Raw genomic sequence first — 17,558 nt, forward strand, 5'->3', positions numbered from 1 at the left:
TGCAAGTGTTTTCCTCTTCAAAGTGTAATGCATGAACGTTGTCAGACTTTTCAGGAGTATGAAATATGCCGTGTTTTGAAAAAGTCAGTGAGAGTGACAAAACTTGAAATATTTGCTCTCTCCTAAATACAGCCATCATGTGTGACATCATCATGCTGACCAAGGCTGCGATATAAAAAGGCATTTATCAGCAGCCTATAATATTCTTCAGATATCAAATCACCTAAATCATTTCTGTGTCTCCTGTCTAGTGTGCCGGGACTGAGACCGCTCATGGATGTAAACTACCTGCCTTTGACAGACATGCGGATAGCCAGGACATTCTGCTTCACCAACCTGGGTCAGGCCATGTACCTCTGCTCCCCCACTGAGATCCAAAGGATCACCTACAGCCAGGACATCTGTGAAAACCTACAGGTCAGCTCTAAATATAGGGCAGTGGATTGGAGTCATGGTTCAAGATTTGGACTTCAAAACCTGAATAAAGTTTTGCAAATTATATATAAGAGCTGGATTTTGTACTTGATTACTTTGGGAACATGCTGTATATTCTATATACTATACACTAGACTCCATGTGTATGTTAACTATAGTGGATTAAAAAAAAACACTGCATAAATAGACAAGGCACTGGGGTAGCAGGGTAATGTTTGTGTTGATGTTTCAGGAGATGCTGGGTGAGCTTTTTACACCAGTGGAAACACCAGAAGCACCTAACAGAGGGTTCTTCAAAGGTCTCTTTGGGGGTGGAGCACAGTCTCTGGACAGAGAGGAGCTATGTATGCCAAACCTACACATGCCCACATATACATTGGTTCAATCCCTTCATTGATGCAATCTCTCAGTTACACATCTTTTCTTTCATCTCTTATCTCAGTCGGTGAGATAGCATCTGGAAAGGCTTCCAGAAGTCTGGCCCAGCACATCCCAGGCCCCGGTGGCATTGAGGGGATGAAGGGGGCGGCCTCAGGTGTGGTTGGAGATCTGGCACGTGCCCGGATAGCACTAGATGAAAGAGGCCAGAAACTGGGCGAGCTGGAAGAGAGGACAGCTGCCATGATGGCCAGTGCAGATTCCTTCTCCAAACATGCACATGAGGTAACAGAAAACTGAACAGCTGCTCATACCTCTGCATACATAACACAGAGCCCAACACAATGAGAAATGAAGTGTTGTGTGGAATAAATAGTTTACTGAGGAATAATTCTCTAAAAGGCAGAACACATTTCTAATATATTTTCATCTGCATACAGAGTTTTAGACTAAGCAAAAAAAGAGGGGGAAATGCATCACAGCAAATGTTTAATAATAAATTAAAACCCATTAGATGATGCATCTTGTGACACATGTGGTGCAGTGCAGTGGAATACTCCCCAAATTATTTCAGAATTATTACTCACTTACACGATTTAGGCACTAGGCAGCAGTACATATCTGTGGAATGTTGACAGTACTAGGGATATGGATTTTACTCTTATGTCAGTCCTCCACCGTCTCACTTCAAGATTTCATTTTTTAGTAATGACATAAAGACAAAGCTTATAAAAATGTGTGAAACCTCTTGTGTTCCTCACATTTTGATCCACTGCAACCTTTTCTCTCTTAACAGATGATGCTGAAGTGCAAAGACAAAAAGTGGTACCAGTTCTGATCGATGATGGAGGAGGAGCAGAGCTCCACGGACACAACTTTCACCCTTCATTGGCTCATTTGGACTCACCGTGACCCCCACCCATCTGTCTGTCCATTCACTCATCCCTCCAGGCCTTCTTCACTGGGACACTTGGGATTTTCTTCCCTAGCACAATGTTGAATACTGTTCTTACCTCAGTCTTAGGGTGGAACTGAGGGGTAGACAGGGGAGAAGGACAACCTCAGAGGGAGCAAATAAATTGTCTTTTTTTATGTTCATGTTTCTTTGTTTATCTCTGTTCAACCTCTCCTCCGAGGTAGCCGATTGGTCCACGCACCTGGAGATTTCTTCATTGCCATTTGCCAAAAACGTCCTTTACTGTTGTCTCCACTTCAAGCCCATCGGGGGCCAGTATTCAAACCGACGAACACAGCTGAAAAAAGACAAACACTATTGAAGAAAATAGACTACAAAAAATTCTTAAAATGTAAAAAGAAGGAAAAAGAATCTAAATACATCATTATATATACATAAATCTAATAAATGTGCAACGCTGTATCCACTTCCGAGTGACAAGTACTGAAGAAAGGAGATGAGGAGACAGGAGCAGGGGTGTGAAGGCCCGAAGGAGGCAACGCTGGAAGTGCTGCGACAGTGACGCCTCCTCTATGCAGAGAGTCACAGGGATATAAGCAACTTATTCTGATGTACACTGGATATTTCACTCTAGACTCTCCTCTGTATCTTACAGACTTTCATATCGTTACCAACAGTGTGTGTTTGCGCGCGCGTGTGTGCGTGTGTGTGTATGTGTGTGGGTGTGTTAATTTCTATTTTCTCGCCATTCCTCTATTTGTTATTTGTTGGGTTTTTTGCTCTGTCTGTATTATTGGAAAATCTCTTATTTTTCTATTGTTGTGAAAGTGGATGATATTTGATTTGTTGAAAAAATATACGTTTTGTGGCTTTTGTCTAACAACTCAAATTAATTTCTCTTTATGAAAAGGGCTGGAATCTAAAAGGAGGGCAAGGATATAAAAGGCATATATCATTTAGTACTCACTGACATGGCCACATCAGATTTCTTGACTCTGAAATCTTAAAGTGAGTGCGTATGAACCACACATGTTTTGTTCACCTGAGGATTTCATTTATTGACCTATCTGATGTGATGTTAACTGCCTCCCTCACCCTCTAATGTCATAAACTTCCGCAGTTTGGCTTAGTCTGTGAGTGTGCGACAACAAAGGTTGATCAGATCAGTGTTAAATACGCTAATAGTCTAACCAGATTTGTTGGGTTTTCAGGAGTTTCCGAATTCTGGAGTACACGTCAGTATGGAGATTACATACACATGATTAGAAATCCTATTTATGTGTATTCATATATGCAGGATCATGGAAATATGGTGTATAATCCTTTAAAGGCATACATTTGAAACATATTTGCTGCCAGTTGTCTGTATGAGAAAGTTGTCTATGTGATTTCTTTGTTAATATTTATTTATTGAGGCGCAAGAGACAGTTGTGTTTGGTGTCAGAAGCCTTCACCTTCATCATTATCTCATTTCTATTTACATATTTGCAGTAAAGCTCAAATGTGTTGTATCTCTCTGTCTCCCAGGCTTTTAACCTTTATTTGTATATAAGTAAATAGTTTGACAATCTAAGACCAACTGGAAAGTAAATGTCGAGGTTGCTCAAGCAACATAAGAGGAGAGAGGCCATATTTTTTCTGACGCCAAAGAGTTGCTTTAGCTTTTCCATTGCATTATAATTTGGCTCGTCACTCCATGAGTCTCGACACCAGACAGTGTACAGTAATATGTGTGACACAGTATAGCTTAACTTATGGAGTGCAGACCCAGGGGCAGGTCCGTTTAGGAATATTATCATCTTCATCACCGTTCAGGATTCAAAGAAATGGAGCAAGTTGCAATGGAACTCAGCCATTTATAGTACTATTGTATCACAATATGTCATAAAATGTAACATTCGGACTAATGTTTAATGTTTAAAGTGGCCTAACTGTTGGTTTATAAGGCTGTTTCCTCTCAACAAAAACCTAAAACATTCCACTACATCTTAGACACAAACAATATTTATGGTATTCATCTGTGTGTGTGTGGGAATGTGTGTGTTTGTAAGTTTCCCTGTCTGTCTGTGTGTCAGGATGTGTTCAAGTGATATAATTTGAGATATTAGGTTTTGGTTGTTTAATAATTGATGTTGATGTCCTAGTCTCACCGGTCGGCAGTCTGTGTCCAGTTGAGTGTCTGTTACACTAACTAAAGCCACCAATGACGCTAAAAAGATAACAATAGGATAATAAGCATTAGAGGATGACCTCTAAATTCTGGTTTAATTTAACTTACGCATGTTCAGTCTTTGCACACATGCTTTGACTCTTCTTCACTCTTCAGTCATTGTCCTCTGAATTCCTCTAGTGAGTCTTCCAATGACTCTATTGGTTCCACAGCTACAGATATGGCCTTTTCTGTGTTTAGTAAGCATTGTAGTGTGGATGTTGGTAGGTAGCTCTGTCCTTTTCCCCTACAAGGTGACAAAGAGGAGAAAAAAAAACAGCTTCAGGAAAAATAACTAGTTTTAGATAGAGGTCATCCCCAAAAATCTATTAAATGTCTTTCCTTCCGCCCCAAGTGTCATTTACTTTTTTTTCTTTTTTCAATGTTATACTTTTTGTTTCACTGTTTGAGTGATTTGTTTCTTGTCCAAACACTACAGTATGCAGTATTCTTACCCGATACAGTCCATACACTCAACTCACAAACAACAAGAGGGAGTCCTGTCTATCTGCCATATGCCATCTTCTGTCCTGGATTCAACAGTTATCAGTGGGTTGCAGTATTTTTCTCATTGTAGCCAATTTTCTTGTACAGTTTTATGCAACTTTCACATGGATGTTTATGACTTTATCTGCTGCCACAAAAGTTTAGAAATTCTGTAGATAGAGATTACTGTGCAATGGAAAATAAAAGTGGAAAATGTATTTTTTTTTTTGTTTGTCTTAAAGCATCTTTTAAGAAAACGTCAAGTAAGTACTGTACGGAAAGATGAGGTTGTGGATTGCAAAATTGTATGTGTTGTATCTTGCCATATTTGCATGTGTACACTAGATGGCAGCAAACACACATGGTTGTCTCTACCTGCATTTCACTGAACAGGAGAAAGATGAAGAGGGGGAAATAACGCAATCCTACTGGCCTTCGAGTTATCATTAGCTGATCTGAAAAGGTCATATAAAGGAATACATTCACACATACAGCATCAGTTAGTCATAGATTTCAACTATAAAACAGGAAGCAGAGCTGTTTAATTTTTCAGTTTGCATTTCCAACAGTCACCGTGATAGCTTCCTTTGTTAGCTGGTGGTCCACTGTGTGTTTATACAGCTTATATTGCTCCCTTTCTTAGAGAAACACAATCCTGTATTGATCACACTAAGTGACTTGCAAATGCGCTCTCTGGTTTCTTTGCAGTCATGATGACACAGGTGACGGAGTGGTCAGTGGAGTCCTTGAAGGTCACCTTTTTGTGGAAATAAGAGTTTCTGTACAAGCTTTGAGCACTTGGATTGCAGGCAATGGCAAAGCCCCTTTAAGTGATCCTGATTTCTTTGGTAAATGTTGTGTCTGCAACTAGAAACATAATAATTATCTGGGAGGCTTTCTCTAGTATTTTCCATGCCTTACAATACACCACTACTATTAGGGATAAACCTCCTGAATCAGCTATTATCCTGATCACGGTCACGCTGTCCATTGGGGTCAGTGCTGTATTCACAGTGACTTATGGTATGGATCAGTTACTGCGGCAACAAGAGAGGCCTCCAGCTTGGCTGACGATTTCCTGTAGGAATAAAGATTTACACTCCTGTGTAACTGTAACCGTACATTGTCACTTAATCCTACTGAGCGTCGCGTGTAACTCATGGTAGCTCGAAACCAAGTGTGCAAGAACCGGACATCTAAGACAGTGAAGACAGAGTAATATATTAGAATAATAAAACATAAACATATCACTTTTTGTTGCGTGCTAACTAGAATCCGTAGGTTTTCTGAGTAAATGAATAAGTTATAAAGCCACACTCGAACCCTACTGCAAATAAAACTGAAATATTGATTGCTGGAAGGATATGCCATGATTGAATTTCTTCTTTGGAGCTGTTTTATGATCAGTTCCATAAGTTGAGCCACAATGCTTAGTTTGTAGTTTAGGTTTGCTTAGATGATTTGTATGCAAAAAGAATGTAAAACCTACAATCCACTGAACATGTTAAGGAAAAATACATACACAAAAGGTATATAGAGGAAATCGTTCATACAGGGTTTACAGCATGCTTTGACAAACAAAGTAAAAGCAGGATACTCAGAGAGAACTCCTTCCCTTGCACTCTCTCTTCCTATCTATAATGAATAGGGGTAATGGCCTCGTGTCATATCATCATCCCTCTTTTATGTAAACAAAACTGTCAAACAAAGTGGTGTCATAATTTTATTATGAGAAGCGCATGTGTTTTTCATCAAATATAAGCTTCTGTGGCTGTGAGAGGTTGAAGGATAAGTTAAGGGGTGACTGAGAAACAGGGGGAGGGAGATTGGGTAGGTGATGAAAAAACATCATGTTGATTTGTTCAATTTGACTGAAGCCATGAAGAGAAGGTCACCGGGGAGAAATGTTTGTTGATGCATACTGTTTGAACTACTGACCTTGTTAGCACATGCACAAACACACAGAGATATAGGGTTAGGCCATGCAGACCTGACGCACGCTGCTCGGCAAATGACACATCAGTGTAGCTGTTGCCGTGGTGACTGAAACATGAATGACCTGAGCCATGTCTGCACAGCAGGAATCAGTATGACACCTGAGGGAAACAAGAGGAGAAGGAGCTGGACTGTTTTTTGCTTGATTTAACCAGCCAGAAATACACATTTTTATTCTCCACTGTGGAATATTTTTAAAAAAAGATAAACCATAAACAGGCAATGGCAGGTTTTGTTTCAAAATATGTCTGTTCATTTTATGAAACAAAAACTGTTGCTCGATGTTTAATGTGAAAGAATCTGCCTTATGAAATACTACTGCTTCCTGGGCGAAAGACCAAACGTGATCCAGTTATTCTGTGAAGGAAGGTGTTACATTTTTCAGTTGATTGATATCTCATTTCAGGGGCATATGCAATTTCAAGCTTGAATATCATGTGTTATTATTATTATTATTATTATTATTATTATTATTATTATTATTATCAGAGGCTTTATTTTTATTCACGCTTATGTTGAGCCTATAAATAAATGGGAAAAAAAACACTAGTTTAGATTTGGTTTTATTAATTAGTAGATCAAATATATGGGTGGATCATCTCTTCAAGTAAATGCCACTTTTCTATCCTGATAAGATGTCTTTGAACCTACCCCACCCACCTATTTCGTAAGTATAGGATTGTCATATGGGTTTATCTAATTCACAGCACATTTAACCACATGTGTATGTCTATTCAATGGACGACGGGCAAGCTGCAACATAAATCCAACGCACCTTCCATACGAAGGCGGCGTATTCAACCTTACCAGGGTTTACAAACTCAGCACATAGGACTTCATAAATAGGCTCATAATTTTATGGCAGATCATTTCGACAAACCCTGAATTAATAGCATTAGTTATGGCTGCGTTCTGTTAAGGTTAGGCCAGTTTCAGTGCCTGTGCGCATGGTTTTTACCTGCAGGCACGCGTAATGGCACCAAATTAACCAAATTAGTTTCACCTGTGCTCCCTCTGCTGCGACAGTTAACTCCAAAGTGTCTGCTGTGAAAAGTAACGCTGAGTAACTGTGGTAACGTGTATGAACTGTAACGAAGACACTTCATGTGAAGTCGAAGTTGGAAGTTTGCACTTACCTTGGGACCTTGAACACTTCTTCAGAGCACCAAGGTAGGCATTACCTTACAATAGCTGTTGTGCCAACATGTTCACTTCATATTTTTGGTGCCTGGCAACATAAAGCTGTGTATTTGTATCTGTTGCCTTCTAATCTCTGCTGTCATGCTGCTGCTATCTCCCTGCAGTATTCACATTGGCATTGTGAATGAATGCGTTGGCATTGCTGAGCTCTTTTTGGTGTTGACTTACATAGTAAGAAGAAATATGAGTACAAGCTTGAGTAATGAATTTGTTTTGTTCCATATTTCCCTCGGTTGTTTTGCAGTCTCTTGTTGGCTCATTCTCTCTAGTAGAGGGTAATATTGTATATTGGCATTGTAGGGATGTAAACACGACTCTTGCGCACGGAACATTCACATAATATCCCTGTAATATTGGCTTCATGGGAAAAGACAACATGGCTTTTGTCACACAAGCTCTTGTTCAGTTAAGCTTCAGAAATATTTCAGTCTCATGCAAAGGCTCATAATTGCATCTGACAGCCAATTTCATGTTTGACTATTTTCAGAGCTGCTACACTGCAAATACTGCCAACTGTCAGCTTATCATAAAAAAAATACAGTAAATTATTGTCTTTTTTTTTTTTTTTTGGTGAGTTAAATAATTAATACTGGCTTTGCCTGCTGCATGGCAAGTGGATTTCAATAGACAGGTCTCTTACATTTGTTGCACAGTACATGTGTTTTTGTGATGAGGTCTAAATGGTCTAAGCAAACTAACATTATCCAACAGCAGCTCCAGTTCTCAGCAGTTACTTTCATGTCCATCGGCAAACTCTATAAATCACTGAGAGAGAGAGAGCTGGAGGATATCAGGGGAAAAACCAAAAACATTTTTTCCATTAAAATATGGTCCATTTCCACCAAAGTCGGTGACTTACTTGGCGGTGGTGTGTGACTTGCTTGTCGTAAAGTGTTATGCAGTCATCCCAACCCTGGGGGCTGAAGTTACATATGCAAGAACAAGCGTACAGGGTGCAGAGTGTGAAAGACAGAGGTACCACTCACCCGATAACAAGTCAGTGTAACCTCAAAATGATAGTGAGGCTGTTATTTTAAGGTACAAGAGTTACATAATGCCTCTTTAGATATCATTTAATAAAGCTGACGTTAAGCTGATGTTATGAGGGCTTTTATAAGTCCCAAGATTTCCTTTTCTAACTTTAACAAAGCATATGGATTTGTAGATTTGCTGACCCACAGTCTCTGTTACTGAGACTCTTTGGCGTAATAAAATACTGCTGGGCAGATCGAGTTTGGAAACATAATGAGTATCTTGACTTACTGTGACTGTGCTTCTACAGACTGGGGCCAAAACAATGTCTTCATGTCGACTGTTTCTACAAGCAAATGGGGACAATAAAAAATACTATTAAATGGTGCCTCTGGATATTGTCTGTCTGATTGGAACCAATTTTCACTTGCTGCCGAAAAAAGCATCTCTTTCTCTCTCATAGAGGCACGACTTGAGCTTTTAGTCATGGCTCATTTCAATACATATGTTTCTGTTAAGTTTAACTGTACCCAGTTAACCTCCAAGCACGCGCGTAACAGAGAAATGTGTTAAAAGGATCGTTTGCTGCAGTCTGTCAAAGTGAAACATCTGTGTTTTGGAAATGAGTGGGAGATCATTTGCATGCTGGTTTTCTCTGTCTGTACAGTATGTGTGTGTGTGTATGAAGGGGCGTCTAAAACAGACATGGGTGTGGTTGAAACTCTGACCTTGTAATTTTCAAATGGCTTGAACTCAGGACTGAGTGAACAGTCTGAAGGTTCAGTGATAGAGCGGCTGCCCTCTCAGTGGTCAGTCACTATTGTGGCCTATTTTCTCTCACAGGCCTAGGGGAAAAATAACACACAATAATATACAAACTAAATAGATGTGCCCACGTTCAGACCACTGCAGACAGGGATTGGGCACAAATGTAAAAAGACAACGTCATGGAATGCAGACCGAAAACAAAATGGCCACCGTCCAAACCCTCAGCCTGCGCGACCAATTTCAATTTGCTGTAATATGTGGTTTTGAAATACCACAGCTCTAATAAACACAAATTGAGGTCTTGTGTGTATAATTACAACAGGCAGTGAAGTGGAGTTTAATCAGTCTGGTTCTGCGAGCCATGACTAAGGGATGGAAGACTTGTTCAGGGAGGAGATGGTGGAAAACCAGTCATGTCTTGCTTTTTGTGAATGTTGCTGTCATATTACTGCTGCTCTGTTTTTTTAACACTGTGTTGTACAGATATTCCACATGTAAATGTTTTGTCTCCTTTATGATCATTCTCATTTGTTCTTCGCTAAATTAAGAGCGTCATTATCCTAATTGAGGACTATTTTTTTGGTTAGCTACTACTCCAGGCTTTTTTTAAAGTCAGAATTTATACACTGTGGGTATATTTTGAGATTATATGAAGATGAAGGTTTTGCTGGGCCCAAATGCCGCTCTGATGACAAACTGAACTGCACTCCAAAAAAAAAAAAGAGCAGCCTGCTTATTTGTGCAAAGATTTGATTTGTTGTGTCTGTAAAATCCTTGAACATTTCACTTGCTGAAATATTTAATGCGGTTTAGGAAAGAGTGGCCTGTCTTCTCTTGGCGAGGGGCCGCTTCAATATGCAAGGCATGGCATGTTTTAGCATAAAGGGAATGAAACTTTAATCGCCGGTTTGAAAGCAGCCACAGAGCCGCAGCGGCTAGCACCAGATAATTTGACTGCATGAGATAGCTCCACCGTTAGTTTCATCATTAACCCGTAACTGCATTCAGGGGAGTTTGCAAAGTTTCTTTTTAATCACGTATCCAATTAATTTTTACTGCTTCCTTTTAATTATTGCTTTAACGTTGTATTGTGGCTTAATGTAGATTAATAAGAAGAGGAAGACGTTCTGCAAAGCGCACGCAATATACTTTTTCAATCTTCCTTTCTTATCTTTGAAAAACTGAGGTGAAACACAGCCATGCCGAATCATCTGGCAACCACTTTAATGGTGGTTGCTGGTTGCTGGTTGCCATACCAGATTCATCAAGGATGTACTCTGTCTGCCATAATGCATATTTGATCATGCCTGAAGATCTAATCTAGTAGCTACACCTCGTCAATGATTAACAGCCTCTGCGAGGTATCTGTTTATATTTCCTCTATTGCAACAAAAGACTATATTACTGCAGTCAGCATGTGGATGGACATTCTTTGTCGCTGCACAGCAGCTGCTACTGTATTGTGCACCATTTTACTTATCTACTGAGGTGTGCGGAGTAACAGATACCCAAGCCCCTTCTCAAATATTTGTTCAATATTCCCAGAAGACCCATAATCCAAAGGTGCAAACCAAGGGCTCTTGTGGGAGTAATAAATACCCATGATCCTTACCTAGGCCACACAGATCCCCCGTCTGAGGAGGAGAGAGGTTATCATTTCTCTATTAAACACACCACTTGTCTGTCCAGACTGGAAATTCTTGTAATTTCCCAACAGGGAACAATGGGCTGTGTGTGGGCTGCTGCAGCAAGCACCATTAATGATGATCGAATCCTGGAATATGCAGATAGCCATTTATCCTCAATTTAATCTCAGAAATGTTCTTGGATAATGATGGGATAATGGTAAAATGTTAAAAATAGACACAGACCTGTTCTGTCAGAGGTGCCCTTTTATCAAAATGCCATAAAGCCAATCACCAACTGGGAGGAAACCCATTCATTGTCCTAATTTGTCTGCCCAAGGACAGGCTGTTCCAAATCTGGATGGTAACTTGCTGTTTGGGCAACCTGTGGTTTTGGAGGTCAGGAAGAGCTGCAATTAGTTCAGCCTTTGCTTTTCTTCGGTAGTATAGTGTAAGCAATAATTTGAAGCAGTATGACTTTGTTCCCTTGCTGTGTCGTGGTGATGCACATGTTTTTCTATAGGTGTGGTCTGAAGGTGGAAGACAACCAGTGATCAGTCTGTGTAATTTACTAAGTGAATAATCTGACATCAATTTGTGGAAGTAAACTTGTTTAATTTTATTTTCTCTCTCTTGGTTAACAGAGGCTGAATGGCAAACCAGACAGCAGATTGAAAGGCAAATGATTTTACAGTTTTTTTACTTTTTTGAGTTTTCTCTTGTGAGTCTTTGGTAACAGGGTGTCCAACAGTAATGGAAATTGTCTGGGGACACTGAGCAGCCCCGCTGTATCCTTCTGTGATGGACTGGTTGGGGCTTTCATTAACGTTTCTGACACTGCAGGATAAAAGAGGGAGACTGTGATTCAGGAGTGACCTTCTGTTTTTATTTCATACAATACAGGGGGTTAACTGAAGCCATTTGCTAGCCTTCAGGACATGTAGTAGTCTCTGAAATACAAGGCTGCAGAGGGGCAGAACTGTGGGTGTAAATAGCCTGAGCTGGACAGTGTGTTTTTTATGCCGAGCCTTGATAATGCACCAAGCAAACTGAAATGTAGGCTTGGAGAAGTATTGTAGGTAAGAGGTGGTTGATCACCTGATATTTGCGACATGATCAAAAACCAGAGTGAAGCTTTAAACGGACCATGTGGTGAGATCGTTTTCTCAACAACGCATTAATTTCTCCTTAAACAGACACAGACTGTTACCTCTTAATGTGGAATCATAAGTGTTTGTACACAGTGGGACTTTATACTTCTCGTATCTGCTTGAATAGCACGCAGGGTCTAATTAACATGTCTGGCCAGTAAATTGCCCTGTTCTCCCGCAACAGCAGTTTAGGTGCTGTGATAAAAAACCTAGACCGAACAAACTCAGCTGCTCAGCGTAGTGGCTGCACAAACAGGGAAGATGGTCTGGAGCATAAAAGCTCTCCATAAAACACAAACCACTAAGTACACAGCTTAGCCCTGCTTCCTCATTCAATTTTCCTTTGTGTCATTTCAGATCACGCAAGATAATTGTTTAATGCAGCGTTTCACAAAACAAGGTGCTGCGGAAAACAGATTAACTGTATGTGGTGATGTGTGTTATCCTCCTCTTTTGGACCCATGTGTCTTTGGCTGAGGATATTCTCCCCCCCTGGAATTTCCACAGATCCAGGCGCTTCATTTTGGAATTTTTTAAAACTACTGCCTGGCAGCTGCTGGTGTTTCCAAGGCAACTGAGTGATTGGGAAAGGGGATTTGAATGGTGGCTGTCAGCAAGGAAAATTGAGCGCTGCCACAGGGATACATTTTACCCTGTGAGAGTTTACGTTAAATGTGGGTCAATCATAAGCTTCTATTAAGTCTTCACCCTGGTGAGGCATATTAATTTGCATTTTGCTTGACTTGTCTGTTTTCCATTAAGAGTGGTAGGCTGCTCGCTGTTTTCTAGAGCTGTAGTGTAATGTGTGATGAATGTGTGGCAGTATGAAACGGAGGGGGTAAATAAAGGGAACTTCCAGTGCTAAACTAATGGAGGCAGATGTCATCCACTGCTTTGCTTGCCTTTTGATCATTGTTTCTCGATCAGGGAACTCCATTTAATGAACAATTTGATGTCATGTGCTGCAATAAGTAATAAAGTACAGCAGTGGTTTGCATTAACTGGTACCTTCCTTAACACACAAACGCTGTCATTATAGTGTTGTGTTCAGTCTGCCCTAACAATCCAATCACAATGCAATCACAGTCAGTGTGATCATGTTCATCTCGGCTGAACATCATAGCTTTTAAGATTTAGGCAATAAAAATTCACCATTACACTGACAGGATGTTTACACAATGCTCATATGGCACGATAGTGTTTTAACGTTATTGAATCTAATGTCTTATACCCTATTAACCAAATATAATTTAGATTAGACTGAACGATAACTAACATTTCTTTGACTAATAGCTGTCTTTTCTTTGTGCCTGGTCATTTAATTATAGGGTTTACAGTAAATAGATCGAGCTACAGAATAATTGCGCACAAGCACAGACAGGTCCCATCAGTCTTAATGACAGTGATCTGTTAAAAGTGTCACGTAGGACACATTTCCCAGTGTGCCTGTGATGACAGGAATATTTTATCCATGTGTCATATCTAATGGCATGTTTAAAATGAGCACCTAATGGATGCTTTGCAAAGGTATTACCAACTATACAGAGAGAAGCATCTGCATATCAGGTTAGAAATCATATGATTACAGATGTTTTATAGCTGTGCCATTATGAGCCAGCTTGTGTGAAGCTTTATCAGATCAAGAGGCCGCACAGTAATTATTAATGTATTATGGAATACATATAAGATTATACTGTATTATTGTATTTAGGATTATTACTGTGGACATTGTGGTTGTAAAGCTTATGTTGATCTGCTTTTTCTCCCTGTGATTTAACTTGACCTATCAGATTGGACTTCCTTCTTTAAATGCATTAGATAAACTCTAAATGTATTTGAATACAGCAGATACTTATGATTAAATCTGTTTTTAAGGATTTAAACATCTGATTAAGGTTTTTGATTTATTTAAAATGATCTTAAACTCACTGCACAAGTCCCATTTTTGGCTTCGGGGGAAACTTGTGTTTAATATGTTCGGTTTTCACTTAAACCACACAGCTTTCTTCAGACTAAATGGCACAAAAAGTCTCCTAGGATAACATAAAAAGGTGCACTTTTAGTGCAACAACACTGCTGTTACTCAAAGAAGTGACTCCCACAAGAGGGATAGGTAGATGGATGATAGCCTACTTTTTCATGTCCAGTTGGAAAAATAATTGAGGGTGTCATATCACTTAGTTGTCATGGCAATGTGTTGGAAGTCGCACTCGGCCAGCAGCGTGTCACCGAAACGCTTTTTTTTTTGGTTGATCTTCCGAAATGCTGACCGCACTTAAATGCCACAGGGGAAGTTTTTTTTCACCGGTCAGGACAAAGCACTAGTACAGAGAGAGTGACTGGGAGGGCAGGGAACGCAATCACACTGCCGCCAGTAGCTTTGCCTGTAGACATATACACGTACTGTAGAGACGTACTGTAGAGAGACACACACACACACACACACACACACACACACACACACACAAATCCCAAAAGCATCAACGCTTTTGGTAATGAATAGCTATCTGTTACCCTAAAGAGTCTCCAGAGAAATGGTCGTTATGAATGAGGGGGTTTGTGCGTGTACATGTGTGTGTGTGTGTGTATGTGTCCCAGCATGAGCTCTTCACACAGACTAAAGCGTCTCCCCAGTGGATCTGGAGCAGTGAAGAGCCTGCCTGCTTACCTCAGCACTAATCCAGAAATAAAGCAGACGGGACGTTCTGAGCTATGGATCCACTGCAGCTATTCATGGAAAGGGCAGGATCGGATTCCCAGTACTAAAGAGCCTTGCTGGTCTTTTCTCCAGTAGATTTTCATCTCCCTTTTTAACAATCAGAAGCCATGAATTGACCCCGCTAACAAAGCTGTACACCAAATTTGACTTGCACTTGCTACAAGTTGTAGGTATGCTTCTACCCCATTTAAAAAAAAAATAGATATATGAAAATAATTTCAAATGGAACACAGATATAAGCTTGTGACTACAGAGATGTTTATTCAACCAGAAGGTGCAAGTGCAGTCCCACATGTCATCCCAGGTGCTTTTCAAGGTAATTCAAGAGGAAATTAACCGAAAAAAAATGCTTGTACCGTAGCTTGCAGCCTTGTAGCGAACAAAGAATTCCTTTCGCATATTTGCCAAACCCCTGTCGCCTCGCAAAATTTCTGTGACAGAGTTTTAAACAGTACAAACACATCTTTCACCCCAGGCAAACCAACGCTAATTCAAGCTGAAGCCATTAGTGAATTAGGAGAAAGGAGGCCTGAACAAAGTGTGAACGTGCAGACATCATCAATGGTGAACGGCTTCAGCGAGGCTGAGCTGTTTGCTATACAAAATAAACTTTTACTCTTTCATGTTTTAAATTGCCTTTGCTAGTCCATGCTCTTTTGTCTCTCTGTGTCTGTCTAGCAATTTCAGTCCCATTAAGGACACATTTCCAAAGTAAGTTACATGCTGGGTAAAAAAGGAAATGTAGGCGACTGAAAATGCTAAAAGAAACTAACAGAAGCCATTCACCTCTAGTAGGTTAAACTTGTTACAGGTTGTTTTACAAGTAATGGATGGTTTTCATTTTAATATTAGTTTTGCACATTGATGGGTCATTGTGTGCACAAAGTAAAGATAATTCCTCTTTAGCTCAAGTGTATTTAACCGGAGCTTTAAATTCAATTCTTGAAAGAATGTCGAATGAGTAATATTAGAACACATATTTGTATTTAATGATGACATTAAATTGCTGAAGTCTTTCAGAACTAAAAATATTGCAGTTGCAAAAATACTCCATTTATTCATGTCCTTTCTGTCTATGTTAAGTCTATGTAAAACAGCAGTTTGACTTCTTGAAAATCTCATGGCGAACACTTGGAAACAACTGACAGCTTTTAACCAATGTGTGATTCACAACCAAGGTAATTATAAGTCTGTTTGGTAGCCGCTGTTCTTCTACCTGTCTAATTTAAATCATCCAAAGTACACGTTTGTGTGCTACTGTAGTGCACAAACACTTTGCCCAATAGCCACACACAGCTTATGAAATATGATCTTGCACCACATTTCAGAGATGACGTCTGTTTCAAAATGAATCGAGGCGTAACAATACAAAGTCTGTAATGGTAATGATGAGGACTGCAGTTAGCAGGTAATTGGAAGGAAATGTGGAAAGGGAAGTAATGAAGGAGAAACTACACAGAAAGTCATAATCAAGGCTTTCATTTGTGTCCTTTTGTACCCAATAAGAACAAGTCATTGTTCAGCCTAATATTATAACAGCAATTGAAATGTCACAGACTATAACAAAAGATTGACATTGACATCACATTGTTTTTATATCAGCTAACCATGAAAAAGCTCATAAAATGATCTCAGCTGAATTTGTGGCCATATGAATGGTTTTCTTTTCAGGGACGAAGAGGTCTTTAGCCCTTTTAAAGAAAGCTACTGACATTTGATAAATTAGTACTAGTACACCGGTGAAATAAATATGAATATAAGTTTTATCTGTTAATGAAATGCCTGTAGGTTCAAATGAACCATGGTGTTATGGATCCTTCAGATTTAGAAGGTTTACAGTAAGTCAGTGTGACTAAGGTCACGAGCAGAGGAGGATTTCATCTGTGTAATTGTCCACAATAGCTTTAAAACCACTGCCACCTTTGGGGACCACTTCAGGAAATTTGATGTTCGTGCATCGAGGCACGCATGTGTGCACAATGCACATGTGTAGTATGTACAGACATGTATGCAGGCCCCTGTGCACCATAAGCAGGAACATCAAATCCTTGTTCAACACACACTAATATGACACCGTCTCTCCAGGGAGCAAGATTCAGACATGGAAGAGCATGCCTCACTTTGTGATTGCAGCTGTGTTCAATTTGGGCCTGAAATGGGATATTGTCTTCTCCACACTTTTTTTCCAATTTTAATTTAATGGTTTCCTATTACAGTGGACAGGGCAGATACAAGAACAGACTGTTAAAAGATAGAACAAATTCATGAGATTTCTTCTGCATTTGAAGTTCTATATAGAGCTGGTGATGAAAACATTTATGCACCATTCAAACTGACATTGTTTTCTGGCACACTGTTGATCTGTTTCAACACAGAATAACTGTGGGATGCTGGGAATCTAGTGGACTGGTTGACCTAGCAACAATTATTTCTTAGAAGCTTTTTTCATCTTGTCTTTTAATGGTGAGAAATGGTTGCACAAATACGAGCTGACAGTAATTGATCCTGCTAATACCTTAAAATGTAATCCCACAACCTCAGGGGATATGACCTCATGATGAAGTCAAATAAAACTTAATTTGACAAGGGCCTCATGACAAAACTTGTACCTTCATCTGAGTTGTGAAACTGTGTCTCTTTGACCTGTAGTGATTTCTTTATCCATCTGTCAGCATCAGCAGGGGCTGGAGCTGATCCCATTATA

General features: G+C 39.8%; 2 protein-coding genes across 5 annotated transcripts in view; both read left to right on the forward strand.

The window, feature by feature from the left end:
- stxbp5a (syntaxin binding protein 5a (tomosyn)) overlaps positions 1–4,662 on the forward strand; it is an 87,076-nt gene extending 82,414 nt beyond the window's left edge. For all 4 annotated transcript variants that reach the window (XM_019254937.2, XM_019254938.2, XM_019254939.2 and 1 more), the window contains 4 exons: positions 252–417; positions 668–779; positions 878–1,098; positions 1,610–4,662. In XM_019254937.2, the coding sequence (XP_019110482.1) occupies positions 252–417; positions 668–779; positions 878–1,098; positions 1,610–1,651 (541 nt within the window). In that variant the 3' untranslated portion in view covers positions 1,652–4,662. The remainder of the gene's footprint in view (positions 1–251; positions 418–667; positions 780–877; positions 1,099–1,609) is intronic.
- Positions 4,663–7,389: 2,727 nt separating this feature from the next.
- The window catches only part of sash1a (SAM and SH3 domain containing 1a), a 233,641-nt gene continuing 223,472 nt past the window's right edge, over positions 7,390–17,558 (forward strand). The window contains exon 1 of the mRNA XM_027283851.1: positions 7,390–7,589. The gene's annotated coding sequence lies outside the window, so the exon portion shown is untranslated. The remainder of the gene's footprint in view (positions 7,590–17,558) is intronic.

This window comes from Larimichthys crocea, chromosome XI (assembly GCF_000972845.2).
Source record: "Larimichthys crocea isolate SSNF chromosome XI, L_crocea_2.0, whole genome shotgun sequence".
In the NCBI taxonomy this organism is placed as follows: domain Eukaryota; kingdom Metazoa; phylum Chordata; class Actinopteri; family Sciaenidae; genus Larimichthys; species Larimichthys crocea.